Source organism: Globicephala melas, chromosome 16 (assembly GCF_963455315.2).
Source record: "Globicephala melas chromosome 16, mGloMel1.2, whole genome shotgun sequence".
Taxonomy (NCBI): domain Eukaryota; kingdom Metazoa; phylum Chordata; class Mammalia; order Artiodactyla; family Delphinidae; genus Globicephala; species Globicephala melas.
This window is the reverse complement of record NC_083329.1, coordinates 9,777,993-9,792,489: the sequence shown is the minus strand read 5'-3', so window position 1 is coordinate 9,792,489 and position 14,497 is coordinate 9,777,993. Positions and strand designations below refer to the sequence as shown.

The following is a 14,497-nucleotide window of genomic DNA, read 5'->3' as shown; positions in this document are numbered from 1 at the left end:
CTCAAAGGAGTCACAGCAACGATGCTGCAATCTGAAAGGTGTGCCGTGGTAATGACCTTGGCTCTGGAAGCTGCGGCCGCACCAGGGCTGAGAGGCTCAGAGGGAACCGCGCAGTGTCACCTTCCAGCCAAGCATCCTACAACCTCTCACCCACACGGAGCCCCCCTTCTGGATGCCTGCGTCTTCTGCGTCACCGAGCAGGTGGCCGGCGCGGAGTGCAACTGGCTGAACCAGGCTTGATTCACCTCCCCGTCGGGCTGGAACCGCTCAGAGTTCACTTTCTTTTTTTTTTTTTAAAACCACCAAACTGAACTTCGTTTGCTTTAAAAACAGGCTCTGCACCCCGGCCTCTTTTTTCCCTCGGGACACCCTTCCTGGCCAAGGCTACAGGAAGTATATAGGTGTTGCTGCTTCTGCCCTTTCGTTCTGGGAATTTTTTCCCTTCCCCCACCTTTTATTTATTTATTTATTTTTGCTTTCCTAGCTTCTGACATTAGAGGGCTCAGTATCTGTCCATGACCACAGGTTGCAGGAGCCCCAGGTATACCAGTCTGCAGAGGTAGGCCTTGACCCAACCTCAAACCAGAAATGCTGAAGAAAAGCTTGACACAATGTCAAACTGACGACCAAAACTGAACACTGAGTAGGTCCCAGGGCAGACCGCCTGAAGCACCTGGGACGAGGACAACGGGATGGCCTCGTGCTGCTGCCTTGCGGACCGGCCCTTCCTGCTGTGACTCCTGCCGCATGACACTATCTGGGACTCCACGCAGTCTCCCTCTGGTCTCCTGCGCAGCAGAGAGGGTTAGCTTCTTACCAATAAGCGACATACCACCAGAGGCCATTCCAGAAGAATCACGAAGTGGTAATTATTGGAATGGTTTTATCGTCTACGACTTTTCCTCAAATAGCTTTAGGGGAATAGATGTGGACAGATGAGAAGAAACTGCATCAACCAGCACTGTCCTTACATGTTTAAGAGTCAAATGACAGATTTAAGAATGAGCAGCTCCCCACAGTATTCCACAGAAGAGCCACCTGCTCAGGAAAGAGGAGGCCACTGGGAAATCTTTGTTGCACCAATCAATGTACCCCAAGGCCTGGACACGCACTCACTACCTACGGGGCCTTGGAGGAATCGTTTCATCTCCGAGAGTCTCAGCCATAAAATGCGAATGTGGATAGCTGGGGTCAGCTGCATTACTAAGCTGAGAGGTGGTGGCGGGGGGAGGTATTGGAGGAAGGTGGTTCAGAAGGTACAAAATTCCAGTTAGAAGGGAAATAAGTACCAGGGGTATAATGTACAGCGTGACGACTAGAGTTAACACGGCTCTGTGGCTGGTATATGTGACTGTCATTAAGAGAGTTAATCCCAAAATATTGTTTTCTTTTTCTTTTTAGTGTCTGTATGAGATGATGGATGTTAGCTAAACTTATTGTGGTAATCATTTCACAATATATGTAACTCAAATGGTTATGCCATACATCTTAAACAGTGCTGCCTATTATATCTCAATAAAACTGGGGAAAGAGATTAGAGATAACATGTCAAGGCACCTAGCACAATGTCCAACACACAGCAGGCACTTAATAGAGGGTAATAAGAATTACTGTTACCACCACCTGCATCCTCAGCCTCTCAAGGAATGGGCTAATAGAATATGACCCCATCCACACTGCCCACCCCCACTCACACCCCCAGTACCATGGGTACCATAACAATCTCCTTGAGCTCCCTTCCACGAAGACTGGAAGCCCAGCAGACTGCCCGGGGGAAGTCACCACAGGCCAACCTGGCAGAGCCTATCATAACATGCTATGGAGCTCCCCTCACGGGCCAGGACAAAAGCAGAGCATGTGACACCCCCCTTCCCCGCCAACCAATCCCATAAACCTCTCTCCATCCTTCTCTTTTTTTTTTTTTTTTTTTTTTTGGCTGTGCCGCGTGGCATGCAGGATCTTAGTTCCCTGACCAGGGATTGAACCCGTGCCCCCTGCAGTGGAAGTGCAGTGTCCTAACCATTGGACTCCAGGGAAGTCCCTCTCCATCCTTCTTCACAGGGCCTCTTGACAATCCTTTGTTTGGAAGCCCCAAGCACAGAACTCCTTGCCAAAATATATTGCTCCTTATGAAGCACATATCCAGCCGTTATTACACAGCCGCAACTGACTTTTTTCGACAGGGAAAAAAAATGTCAACCCTGAACCATTTGGACTGCAAGCAGCAAGAGGACCCCATTTCTAGGGTCCACACTTGTAAATGCCCAGGATAATACAAAGGGTTGGACAGGCTCCCTTTCTACTTTAATTAAAGTAAATGCCTCTCATCAGAATATCTGTCATTGTATATCGTAGGGTAAACATCCCAGAAATATTGGTTTGACATCCTATCTCAGGTTTTTACCTCTACAAGGAAGTGGGGTGGGGCAGGGAGGAAACTAGCACTTACTGAGCACCTACTATCTGCCAGGAACTACTGTACGGGCTTTACTTGCATTTGATCCTCATGGTCCCCCTTTCAAGATAGATGTTATCAGACCCACTTTTAGATAAAGAAAGAGAGGCTCAGAGAGGTTATCTAACTTATCCAAGGTCACAGCACCAGTAGATAACGGAAAGATTCAAATCTGCTTTGTTTAGCTCCCAAGGCCAAGTTCCTTCTGTGAGTTTCGGTCCCCAGAAAGCACATTACATACCATTTTAAATGATTTTATTCATTTCTACGGAAAAAAAAAAGTCAGATGCAGAATTTACGATAATAACATAGAGTATTCCTGGTCTTTTAGAGATCTGAGTGATTTTCTGTTTGAACCCTAGGATGTATAGTTAATTGTGCGCCTGCCTGGGTCAGCTAAAAAGGCAACAAGTTTTGGTCAAGATCCAGGAGGCTTAGTGGGATGGGAAGGAGGTGCGTTTTTTTGGGCGGAGGTTAGGGGTGGCCGCCACCTGTGCAGCCAGCTTTCGGGATCTTAGTTCCCCGACCAAGGACTGAACACGGGCCCTCAGCAGTGAAAGCGCAGAGTCCTAACCACTGGACCGCCATGGAATTCCCAAAGGAAGGAGGTGCCTTGAAGGCAGCCACACTCCTTTGGGGCAAACTCACTGTCTACTCACAATCTGAAGTGTAAGGGTTTTCAAAGAGTTTAAACCCTAAACTCACCACTGCGAAGATCTTTCCATACATTTTATAGCACCCCCCCCCACCTCCTACCCCCCCTGCCCCCTGCAACACACAAAGTTGGACTTTTTGATGTCCTGATATTCTTAAAACATTACAGCTGGTTATGTATGGCAAAACTTAACAGTAAACTGGCCTTTAAAAAGAGGTCACACATAGTAACTCAGAAGAAGTTCTAGTGTTAGAAAATAATCATGACAATATATACAGAGTTTACCGTATCAATGTCAGAGCTCAGAACTGGGTTCTTTCTTTCAAGTCAAGTGCTGTATATAAATCATAAAATATATATGTCCCTTGACCTCAATCTGAATCTGTCAGTCTTTTCCTTATAAGCTATTTTTTTGACCTCCCCATAAAACACGTTCACCACGACCCGACATTCTATATATGTGCATTCCATTCAGACACGACTCGGAATTTACCATGCTTTAGTTGGACAGGGGTTAGAGCAAAGAGTAGGCCACACCTTAGCTCCCTGACTCAGTACAGTCAAAAAGAAGTTGAAATTTTTAATATTCACATGAAATGGCAAAAGTCCAGAATGGGACGTAACTACTTATGGGATTCCAAAGTGGAATAAATGACAACAGCTCACACCCAACATCTTAAAACTCCATCATGGTACAAGTTTCCTAAAACCAAAATTACTGAAACTCTAAAGCATGCCTATTCTACTTGATTTGCACTCTTCATGGACAACAGTGGTCTAGCCTGATAATTTAAAATATCCTTTTACATGATTATATAAACGGTAAAAGCTTGAAGTTACACAAACAGAGGCCAGTGAAAGCCTGCAACCACCATCTACCACTGACGTGGCTACCATTTTGGGTTTCCTGTCATGCCCAAAACCGGGGTAGTAACAATCAGAGCACGGGGGAAAAAGAACTTGGGAAAAGTGTGACGTTTGTTAATTTCAAAAGGAGACATCTCCAAGACATGGGGGCCCATCATAGTGAAAAGGCCAGCAGCTTGTTCAACCAGACTTCTTCACAGAACTCGGCCTCAGCTCCCTTCCCCACCTCCTCCCATTCCCTGATCCAGGAAAGCCAGAGCTGAACCTGGCTGGGTCACTCCAGGTCTATCTGGGTAAGCAGGAGGAAGTGGCCAGTTTGTGCAGACTCTCGGGCTGCCAGAAAGCCTTAAGGCTTCCCATGAAGATAAACACTGTCCGCAAAATGGAACACGAGTTGTGCGTAGCTTTAAAAACTCCAGTTCAAGAGCCTCTAAGCCTCTAAGGAGTCAAAGCTGAATTCTTCGGGGTTTGTTCATCTTGGATATAATGATCAGAAACCCACCTCTCTGGCTTAAGGCCAAACGTTCAGCCCTTACATTAGGTTCACGATTCAGCCACATATGGCCTTCAGCACTGTCACCATCAGTTAAAAGAAATTACTGCTAAGATGGTAAGGCAGAGAGAAGGACGTGGGGTGAGGGTGTGGCATCAGGCACTGCAATGCCAGGGAAGCCGGAAAAGCAGAGCCATCTCTAAATCCCACCTGGATGCAGCAAAAGCACAAGAAGGATGCAAAACCTAAGGCTAAAGTCATCCCTCCAGGAAAACCAAATAACAATAAAGACCATGGGCCTTTCTGCACAGCCTCATAAACCCCACTGGATCAGAATCATTTGTGGGACGGCCTGAAAAACTTCCAAACAATCACTTCTGAACTGCTTACCAAGGCAAGCACCCTGCTAAGAGTCAAACCGACACAGCGGAAAGGAGCACACTAGCTGTATTTCCTACCGAGCCTAAGATGCCGGCACCCAAAAATCAATTTCCCACATTTTCCTTTAAAGACTAAGATTAGACAGCATTTTTAATGGAAACGTAAAAGTAAGCCAGACTCTGATGAAAGAGGGGGGCAGCCTTTTAACAATTACCCTGGATAAGTAAATACCCAAACAAGAGACTACAAATGGGACGGCTCCTGGACACATTTTACTGAGAACACAAACATTAAACAAAACTCTTCCTGTTTAAACACGACCCCAGTTATTTCATAACCATGTAATTATTCATTAAGTCTGATATTGGAAACATCTCATATTGGATTGCTCTAGTTATTTGAATTCTCACCCTCAGCTGCGCAACAAGTCTTCAGTTATGGCCTAGCAAGGACTAGTCACCTAGTAGGTACTCAGTGTTTTAACTGGTTAAAATAAAAAGGCAAAATACACACACACACACACACACACACACACACACACACACACACACACACACACACACACACACGGAATTTGGATGAGAGCGAGCCAGTACAGAAAGTATACAAATACCAATTCTCTGGGCTTGCCAAATTTTTGCTCTAGAAGTAATATTAAACACAGCTCTTTGTCTATGAATTGTGAAATACTTTATATACTAATAAAGAATGTGTACTTCGTTGTGTATTGAACTGCATAAGCCTACGTTTGGTTTAATTTACCAAGAATAAGTCCTTGTTCCTAAGCTATCAAGTTACAGTCAACTCTTAAATATTAACACATACTGAGGAACAAAGATGCAGATAATACAAAACAGAAGATTATTTTAAATCATTCATTCTTGGTATGCGGATATATTCTTTTTTTCTTTTCTTTTAACTTGCAATTAAATGCGTATGGCTGATATCATGGCATTTACAATACTTCTAACAAAGGACTTAAACCATACTGGAAAAATCTGAGGTAAGGAGGTCTCCGTGTGGACCCCATGCTCAATCTCTCTGCTACTGAACTTTGGACCAACTCACATCAGTCAGGATCACCTTTGCCCAAAAATTGATTAAAAAAAAAAAAAAGGCATACTACTTTCTTCCCAGGTTGTTGCTTTTCAGAATGACACTTTGTGGAGGGTGGAAAAGTAATAAAGGGTTTTGGGTTGGAAAAGCCCTTTTATTTTAGCTCCTACTGGGCTGATGTAAACAAAGATGTGGTTAACGTCAACAATGACTTAATTAACCAGAGTAGGTGACAATGCCAGGAAGAACTTGAAAGTAAGAGTCGCCTCCACCCCAAGGTAATCAAGCTTGACTATACTTTAAATAATTACAATCTTAATCAACAGAGCAGTACTTGGCATTGAGGACTACTGGCCCCTTCGAGTCAACTGAGTTTAAACCCTTCGCAGCTGGTCACCTACAAAAATGAATGACCAGTTGAAAATATTCATTTTTAGTCTGGAATATTAACTAAAATCTTCTAGAGATTATTTTCTTCTTAGGTCAGTTGAGTAGACCCAAACCTACTGCCACCACTTCAGAATGTGTCCAGAGACAAATGATATATGACAGATGATGGGATATATGATGTGATGGTACATGGTAGATGAGATGATGTGATACATGATATGATGATGGATGGGATAGGGTGATGATAGATGACATGATACTGTACAAAGCTGGGACAATTGGAAAAGGACCCTCTAGCATTAGGGCTCCTTCCTGGAACTTAGTTACCTTTTTCTCCGCACAAATTTTCCTCTGGTCCAGCCCGATACACATTATCTAAACTGAGCTTCCCAATTAGCAAAACAAAAATAAGATAAGGCCTTGTGCACTAGAAGGTCAAGGTTGAACTTATTTTAACCAAAGCTACAGTTAAACTCACCATGGAGGACAGACGGGGACTGATGGACACACATGGATGGGGGACTCTCTGTCTGTCTCTCTCCAATTCGTTGGTACCACAGCCTAAACTGGAGCTGCCCTACTTAGTCTGCTTCCAGTTGCTAAAATCTCCTCTTCCTCATCTACAATTAGATTACCTTCCTAACAACCTCTGACACCAAAGCAAAACTCCGGCATTGGAAGAACTCATCTTAGGGCTCAAATCAGTTGGAAGGGGAAGTACAGACCCTACAGAAAGCAAACAAACATAGCTGCCTGGAAACACGAAGGGCCTCCTCCATTAGAGAGCAACTTTCTACTCAACTGTCTCCAAAAGCCTAGATGTTTCCTGACACTGTGGCAACTGACCCAGCCAGCCCACGGGACCAGGAAGATGCATGTGCCCAGCTCACTGGGAACAATGATGACAACACATCCCAGGTGCTCATTAGACGCCAGGCCCTGTGCTAACCGCACTTCACGTCCAGGCCCACCTAAATCTCCCAGCAAGCTTTTGAGGCAGGTCATCAGAAGGCTTCTGAGGATATAAATATTCATTTAGCACGAATGAAGAGACCCTGAAGACTGTCTTAGCCAACCCTCAGACGACAGAAAGGGAAGCAAACTGAGGTCCAGGGGTTTGTGAGCTTTTCCAAAGTGACCTCTTTGCAGGCTTTTGCGGGGTCCACTAAATCTTTTTTTTTTTTAACCTCTCACAACTCTGGACACAAACCTCATAGAAGCTATGAACCCCGAAATATGCACAGAAGGACATCTGCAAAATATGACCTACCATTTCAGGGAATTCAGGCACCTCCCCTCAACCCGCAAGCGCACAGATGCCAAGTTGGGAAGACCTGCTTCCAACAATACTCACATTGTTGGATGCACACTTTTAACCAAGAACCACCGTGCGGACTCCATCCCTGTCCACTGCTTTTCCCCCTCTCTGCCTCACCTCTTTCTTCCAGTATGTGCACACATATTTTAAACTCTCTTCAATAATTAAATATGATAAAAAGAAGTCCTCCAGGACCATTTTACACTTTATGTTGAAATAAACTCCCAATAATGCTGCCCTGGAAGTCTAAATGAAAAATGACATTTTCCTCCTAACCTGGGCCATTCCTGGGAAATCCCAGCTCAGCTGCCTCCGTGTGGGCTGAGCCACGCACTCGGCGGAAAACTGGCAATTAGAGAAACATCCATTTTAATTATTAGCAAAATTAAAGAAGTACAGGCATGACTTTCAGAAACCAGGACCCTTTTCCCTCAAGTTAAACCCTTTAAAAATGCATCACCTGGGCTTCCCTGGTGGCGCCGTGGTTGAGAGTCCGCCTGCCGATGCAGGGGATGCAGGTTCGTGCCCCGGTCCGGGAGGATCCCACATGCCGTGGAGCGGCTGGGCCCGTGAGCCATGGCCGCTGAGCCTGCGCGTCCGGAGCCTGTGCTCCGCAACGGGAGAGGCCACAGCAGTGAGAGGCCCGCGTACCGCAATAAAAAAAAAAAAATCATCACCACTGCACATTACAGCCATGCTTATGTCACAAGGAGGTAGTCACAGACACAAGCTCCTACAAGATTTCCTTCCCGGAGATCTGGAAACCTCGGCGATGTCACCGCACCTGTTCATTATAAAGCCTCCGTACCTCTGTGTAAGAAAAAGCGCATGAGCCTCATCTCACGACTGCTGGACTGCTTCCGGTAAGAAGTCCCTCCGTCTTAGAAAAAGATATGCCTTTATGCTTCCTGACTCGGGGTCTCAGCGGGAGCCCCCCTCGGATGGGGACACAGCCCTCCCTCCCGCGTGGTCCTAGACGGGCTTGCGGTCCTCTTCTGTGCTGGGTGCCTTTCCAGAACAGCTGAGCTGACCCCAGCCCACTCAGGCCCCCGAGCTCAGCAGGCACCAGGTGGGCTCTCAGCAAACAGGTTCATTAAGTGGCGATGAGTGCTAGGATCTGCCGTTTTATTCTCAGATTACCACTTGAAAAATAGCTCAGCTACCGATATTCCCTCCTGATGACAGATTTCAGTGCTGCACCGAGTCAGGGCTTGGCTACCGACATCTCTGGAAGGACCTGGGAAGAGTTTCCAAATCTGCCCGGCGGGATAATTCAGCCCTGTTCGGTGCTCACAACTGGCCTCACGCCTTTCTGTACCTTCCAAAATGCATAATGTGTTGCCTTCATGCAATTTCCAAAGCTGAAACACCAACGCACGCCCTGTTAGATCTGGAAGTTCTCAGAAATTCAGGAAAGGCCCAGGTACACTTCAAATTGACTTAAAATAGAATCTACCGCTTTGTGACGTACTGCTTAAGTATTATGAATTACAATGGCTCAAAAGAATGTAATGTGTCAAGCACCTCCGTGCTGAACTTCAGAGGCTGCTTTTTCTCCTTAGACAATGAAAATAAAATGTAAGCATTTCAGATGTCGGCAATTTCCCTTAGTGACTCCTTTTGTCAGAAAACAGCAATTCTTTACACTGTGAGCAAAACTTTCTCCAGTAAGCATGCTCCTGCAGAAAGCCCTAGATGGCATTCAGCTACAAGCTCCCCTTCCACGGCTCTCCTGGGCACTGGATAAACTGCCCGCTGTCTCCCTCACCCAGGTCAGAGAAACGCACATGCCAAAAAACCACCAAACTACACCACTCTGCCTGCAGTGTCCCAGCTGGGAACCTGCTCTCGTAATCTCTGGCGTGCGGGGAGCAGACAGCCCACTCTCCCTTGCTCTTGGAAGACTCATTTACAACGTAAGGGGCAGCTGATTCTCAGACAGGCCTCGACCTAAGTGCCACTTCCCCGGACAGATCCCAAAACAAACTTGGTACCCTGAAAGTGAAATTAAACAACTTACCTTCCGGCTCCACCGTGGTATCCTCAACTAAATTGAAGGAGGGCCGGGCCAGGGACAAGGTTGCCATGGTGACCACAACCAGGCCGACGAGGCGCCCCCAGCTGACCATGGTTACAGTGCCGATCCCCCGTCCTCTTCCATATCTCCATGTGGACGTTAATCCCATCTGCACACTTCCTCTATGAGCATGGACTGCCTGCAGCAACGCCTTCAGCCAGCGGTGGGCTCAGGAACCGAGGTGCTGTGACAGCCTCTGCTGGCCCTGCAGCCACTTCTGCTGCTGCTGTAGCTTCTAGAGGAGAGAGTCGGCAAGTCAGTGAAATCCTCCCCAACTCCAATTCATTTCAACCCAGTTCTTTTTCATTATCTGCAAATGCCTTCCATCCGCACGTGAGTCCCAGGGGTTTCCACCAGACCCGTCCACAAAAGGTGTTAGGCTGATCGTTTAGAAAGCCTACTTTTAAGAAACAGAGATAAAAAAAAGAGGAGCTACAGGACACAGATACGTGCGGCCACTTCAGTTAGGCAAAGTGTACTCTCTTCTCCTACCCACTGTCACCTCTACCGCCCTCAAGAAGCAGAAGCAGCGTGACCTTAGCTTCAAGGGCAACTACAAAAGCAAGTTAATGATGCTTGGGCTGGCATATCCAGCCTCTCGTTAACTTCTCTCAGGCCAACTGCGCTTCAGAGGCATCTGCTTCTGGGGGCTGGAGCCCTCAGGAAGAAGGGAGACAAGCAAAGTAAAAAGAACCCCAGGAAGGCGACCAAAAATTCCCACCAGTTTACACTTGTCGAGATTCATTTTCAAATGCAGAAATGTATTTCAATCTTTCGCCAAGCAGCCACTTACAAAGAATGAACGGAACTGCAATACATTCAAAGCAGCTGATCCAAAAAGAGATTCGAAGGCTGAATCCCGTTCCACTATGACTAATGGCAACCCAGGCCTAGTGAATGTCTTCAGACAGAGTGGGTTAAGAAGTGGAGCAAATGCAAATTCTGATGAATATCACAGGCATTTATTAATGATGCTGCTTCTGCTGATATGTAAATTATTATCAAGGTATGTGATTGGGCCAATAACTTTCAGTATGCTAACCTACTGGCTAAAATTTCAGAGCAGAAATTACAAGGGGGTGCCCAACCTGCTATTCTGTTCACTCATTTGATCCAAAGGCAAAGAAAATTTTCCGCACTTAAGATATTCCAAATAACTTTAAATTTGTTCGGTATCAATTACTAAGTATAGAATCGAAATGCACAAACTTTAGAGAATTTAATCGACACAGTCAGATTCTGTGAACTATACATGCATGAACCACATTTTATAGGATTGAGGGTAGGGGTGAGAACTTTCTAAACCCCACGCTCTCTGCATGACTTGATATTTCGAATTATGACTACGATTTCAATACTGCTGGAGCCTCCCCAAAGCTACATCAGAAAAAACTTTTAGCTTTAACTAAGGATTAAAGTGGGTAAGGGAAAAGAGGATGCTGCACCACTTCCAGAGGAGGAATAAAGAAAATCTCTGCTTCAAAGAAAGCACACGTGAAGTGGTGTGATTCACGGCACAAGCAAGAAAAGCATGTGTGCCCACCCTGTTTTCAGTCTGCTTGAAGGATTTTTTGGCCAACTTTTCTTTCCTCTTCAAGTTAAGAGCCTCAAAAGATAATTCCATATCTATTTCTACATACACGTGGGAGGGAAACACACAAACATTCTCATTGACTTACTAAGCATTTCCAGAATGCATGGGAATTTTCTGCCTCACAGGAACAATCTTAAATCCTAGCAGGAGAGTGGGCCCCAGGCTGCTTCCCCAGCCGCCTCGCCCACCTGTCCCAGCCTAGAGGAGCTTCCTTTGCTCTAGGCAGGGAAAGGTGGACAGTAAGTGACCTCAGCTAAATCCCAAACCATTCATTCATCCCAACAGCTTGCACCAGAAACTGACTTTTAGCCATTTCCAGGTCCAGGTCCCGCGGCCACCCCCTTCCCAAATCTCTGGAAGGTGGAGGCCTAGGGCAGCAGGTCTGCACAACTCCTCACCGGACTGGACAAAAGTATGGAGGGACCTCCTAGGCAGGATAATGAGGTCCCCAGGCTCGGTGTTGGGAACACAGGCCCAGCATGCCACTGGCGGCCACAATCCCAGCTTCCTGCCTTCAATACCATAATCCCTCCTGGAGTCTGAGCCTCAGTGAAAGCCCCAGCGTGTTTATTTTTCCCCTTGAAAGGGAACTCTCTTCTCCGCCTGGGCGCGGGAGAAGTTGTCACCCTCCCAGTGATGGATGGCTCTTCATGGCCACCCGTCCCCCTGGTCCATTTTCACCTCGGCACAAGCCCGCCCCCAAAGACAGGCAAAGTGACAAGCGAGTGGGCTTGGCTGGGGAGTGGTCCCTATGCAGGTCGATGCTGGGCTCCTCGGTTTACCAGAACATTCCCAACCCCACCACCACCACGCTCCAAGAAGACAGCCCATGCAGCGCCCGCCTTACCTGAGTTTCTACCCCTAAGAGGTTGTCTGCCTGCCTGCCCGCCCATGACGAGCACTTGGGTGTTTTGTTCCCAGTATATTTCACATCAGTCAAGAGAGCCAGGCAAGGTGCGGGGGCGCCCAGGTCCCCCGGGGGCAGACCCACCTCCTGGCTCAGAGCCTCCCTAGCTCCCCTTCTCCCCACAGCTAACAGGGCAGGGGCCTCTCAAGGGGTCAAATGCGGTGGGTGTGGGGATTACTCAACATACTGAAATTCTCAAAAAATGCAAAATACAGGCTGACCTGGGACCACCTTCTCTTCCCTGTTAACGCTGGCAAGCCAATGAGGACTTGCCGCTGCTTCGGGAGAACTGACCACCACCAACCCGGCTTCATTGTAGCACTTCTTTCATTTGTTTGCTTGGAATATCTGATTTTCTCCCCCTTCTCTGGGCGCTAAAGAGCTCAGAGAAATCTGCATTTTAATTGACATTCCAAGGGGAGAGAGAGAGAGAGAGAGAGAGACAGAGAGAGAGAGAGAGGCTCCCGATTGCTTTTCTATTCAAACTAAACAGTCTTTTCAGATGAAAATGAGTCGAGGCCAGTGGAAGATTTACAGGGATTTGGGACCACGGGGACAATGGGGTTTTAAATGTTGATAGCGTTTCACACCAAACACATAATGGGTGAAAGCAGGTTTGCCTTTAAGGGTAGGTTTTATTGAATTGGGCGAGAGGAAGGAAGGTCGCGAGAAGAGTCTGCAAGGGAGCGGACGGCGAGGGGAGCGGCGGAGACTCATCGCCCCCGGGCCGGACCTCTGCGCCTGGCCCTCTGGCCGCGAGGGTCGGAGCCAGCTCCTGGCCCGGCCCCCAGCTGATTCCCCGGCGCGGTCCGGCAGCCGAAAGAATGAGCGCGCAAGTTAGAACTCGCCTGCGCTTTCGACATCTCCGAGCTGCTGCCGGCGGAGCAGGCAGCGAACTAGAAAAAGTCGGTCCAGTTCGCCCCCTAGCCCCAGGCGCGCCGGGCTCCCTCCAGCGCCGACGGCGGCTGCGGGCCAGGGGCGCCCGGCACTACAATCGGGGAACCGGAGCAGCCCCCTCCCCAAATGTGCCACCCCCGAGCACCTCCTACCCTACGGAGGTGTCGCCGGCCCCACCCCAGCGGCTCCCTCCCGGGGAAGGGCACCCCCGTCGGGGCCTGGATGGAACGGGACGGGTGCTCCCCGGGCCCCGGAACGAGGCACCCCGAAGATGCCCCTCCGAGCTCCGGACCTGCGCGGCTGTGCCACCAGCGAGGCAGCCCCGCCGCTCGCCCGCCAGCTCTGGGGTCGGAGGATCTCGCCGGCCGGAGTTTGACAGGGGGGCGGGTGTGAGCGCCAGAGGCAGATGTCAGCATCTGGATGGGGGTGGTTGAGGCAGAACTTCCCTAACGCCAGCCGTCAGCATGCACCCAGCTCCCCCATCACCTATGCAGCCAAAGAGGGAGAACAAGGAACAGCCTCCACAGTGCCAGCCCTCCGCTCGGGGGACCGTGCACCCGGCGTCCCGGGCTTTCACGGCGCCCACTCTCCCGTGGGCCCACTCTCCAGTCCCGCGAGGCTCCCCGAGGGGCCCACCACGGAGGTTACCTTGAATGGCAACGATCCCCGGCGACCGGCTCTGTCCCCGCGCCCGGCGTGGGTCGGGACGGAGCAAACGACGAGCTCCCCCCAAAAAGTGGTCCTTGGGTCCTCGCCGGCGCCAAGGCTCCGAGGCTTCAAGCGCACCCCAGGTTGCGGAGGCGCGCGGGCATGACGCCCGCAGGCTGCGCTTGGATTTGGGGAGCGAGAGGAAGAAAGGACTCAGGCTTGGCGTTTCCTCCAGCAAACTTTGCTCGCAACTTGCGAACGCTCGGAGCGCGCAGGAAAGCCGCGGCCTCGGGGCGCCCGGGGCTCGCGGCCGGGCCCAGCCAGCATGGAAAGGAGTCGCCGCGCGGGGCCAGCTACGTCGCGCGCAGACCCCGCGGCGCCCGAGCTTTGTGGCGGCCGCGCTCGCTCGCTCGCTCGCTCGCCCGCCCGCTCCTCACCCGCCGCCCGCCCGCTCAGCTCTCCGCGGCGCTCTCCACTGCCGCCGCCGCCGCCCGCGCCGCCGCCGCCGCCGCCCCCTCCCGGCGGGTCACGCCCCCGCTGAAACCCGAGCCGTTTCCTGGACGGCGGCGCCCGCTCTGCCAATCAGCGCCGCGCGCCCCGACCGCCCCTGCTCCGCGCGGCTCCCGACGCCTGCGAGCGGCCCGAAGACCCCGGCCGGGAAGGCGAGGGGCCCGGCCAGCGCCGGGACGGAGAGAGACATCAGCATCCTCGGTGAATCAGGCCGGGTCCCGCGCCCCCGCCCCCGCCCCCTTTCTTCGG

The 14,497-nt window shown here is 49.7% G+C and overlaps 1 protein-coding gene across 9 annotated transcripts in view; it reads right to left on the bottom strand.

Annotated features, from left to right (window-relative positions):
• Positions 1–14,181, bottom strand: part of FGFR2 (fibroblast growth factor receptor 2) — a 103,881-nt gene extending 89,700 nt beyond the window's left edge. For all 9 annotated transcript variants that reach the window (XM_060285833.1, XM_060285834.1, XM_070043952.1 and 6 more), the window contains exons 1-2: positions 13,739–14,181; positions 9,636–9,927 (exon numbers count right to left, since the gene is read on the bottom strand). In XM_060285833.1, coding sequence (XP_060141816.1) covers positions 9,636–9,801 — 166 coding nt within the window. In that variant the 5' untranslated portion in view covers positions 9,802–9,927; positions 13,739–14,181. The remainder of the gene's footprint in view (positions 1–9,635; positions 9,928–13,738) is intronic.
• Positions 14,182–14,497: the final 316 nt, after the last annotated feature.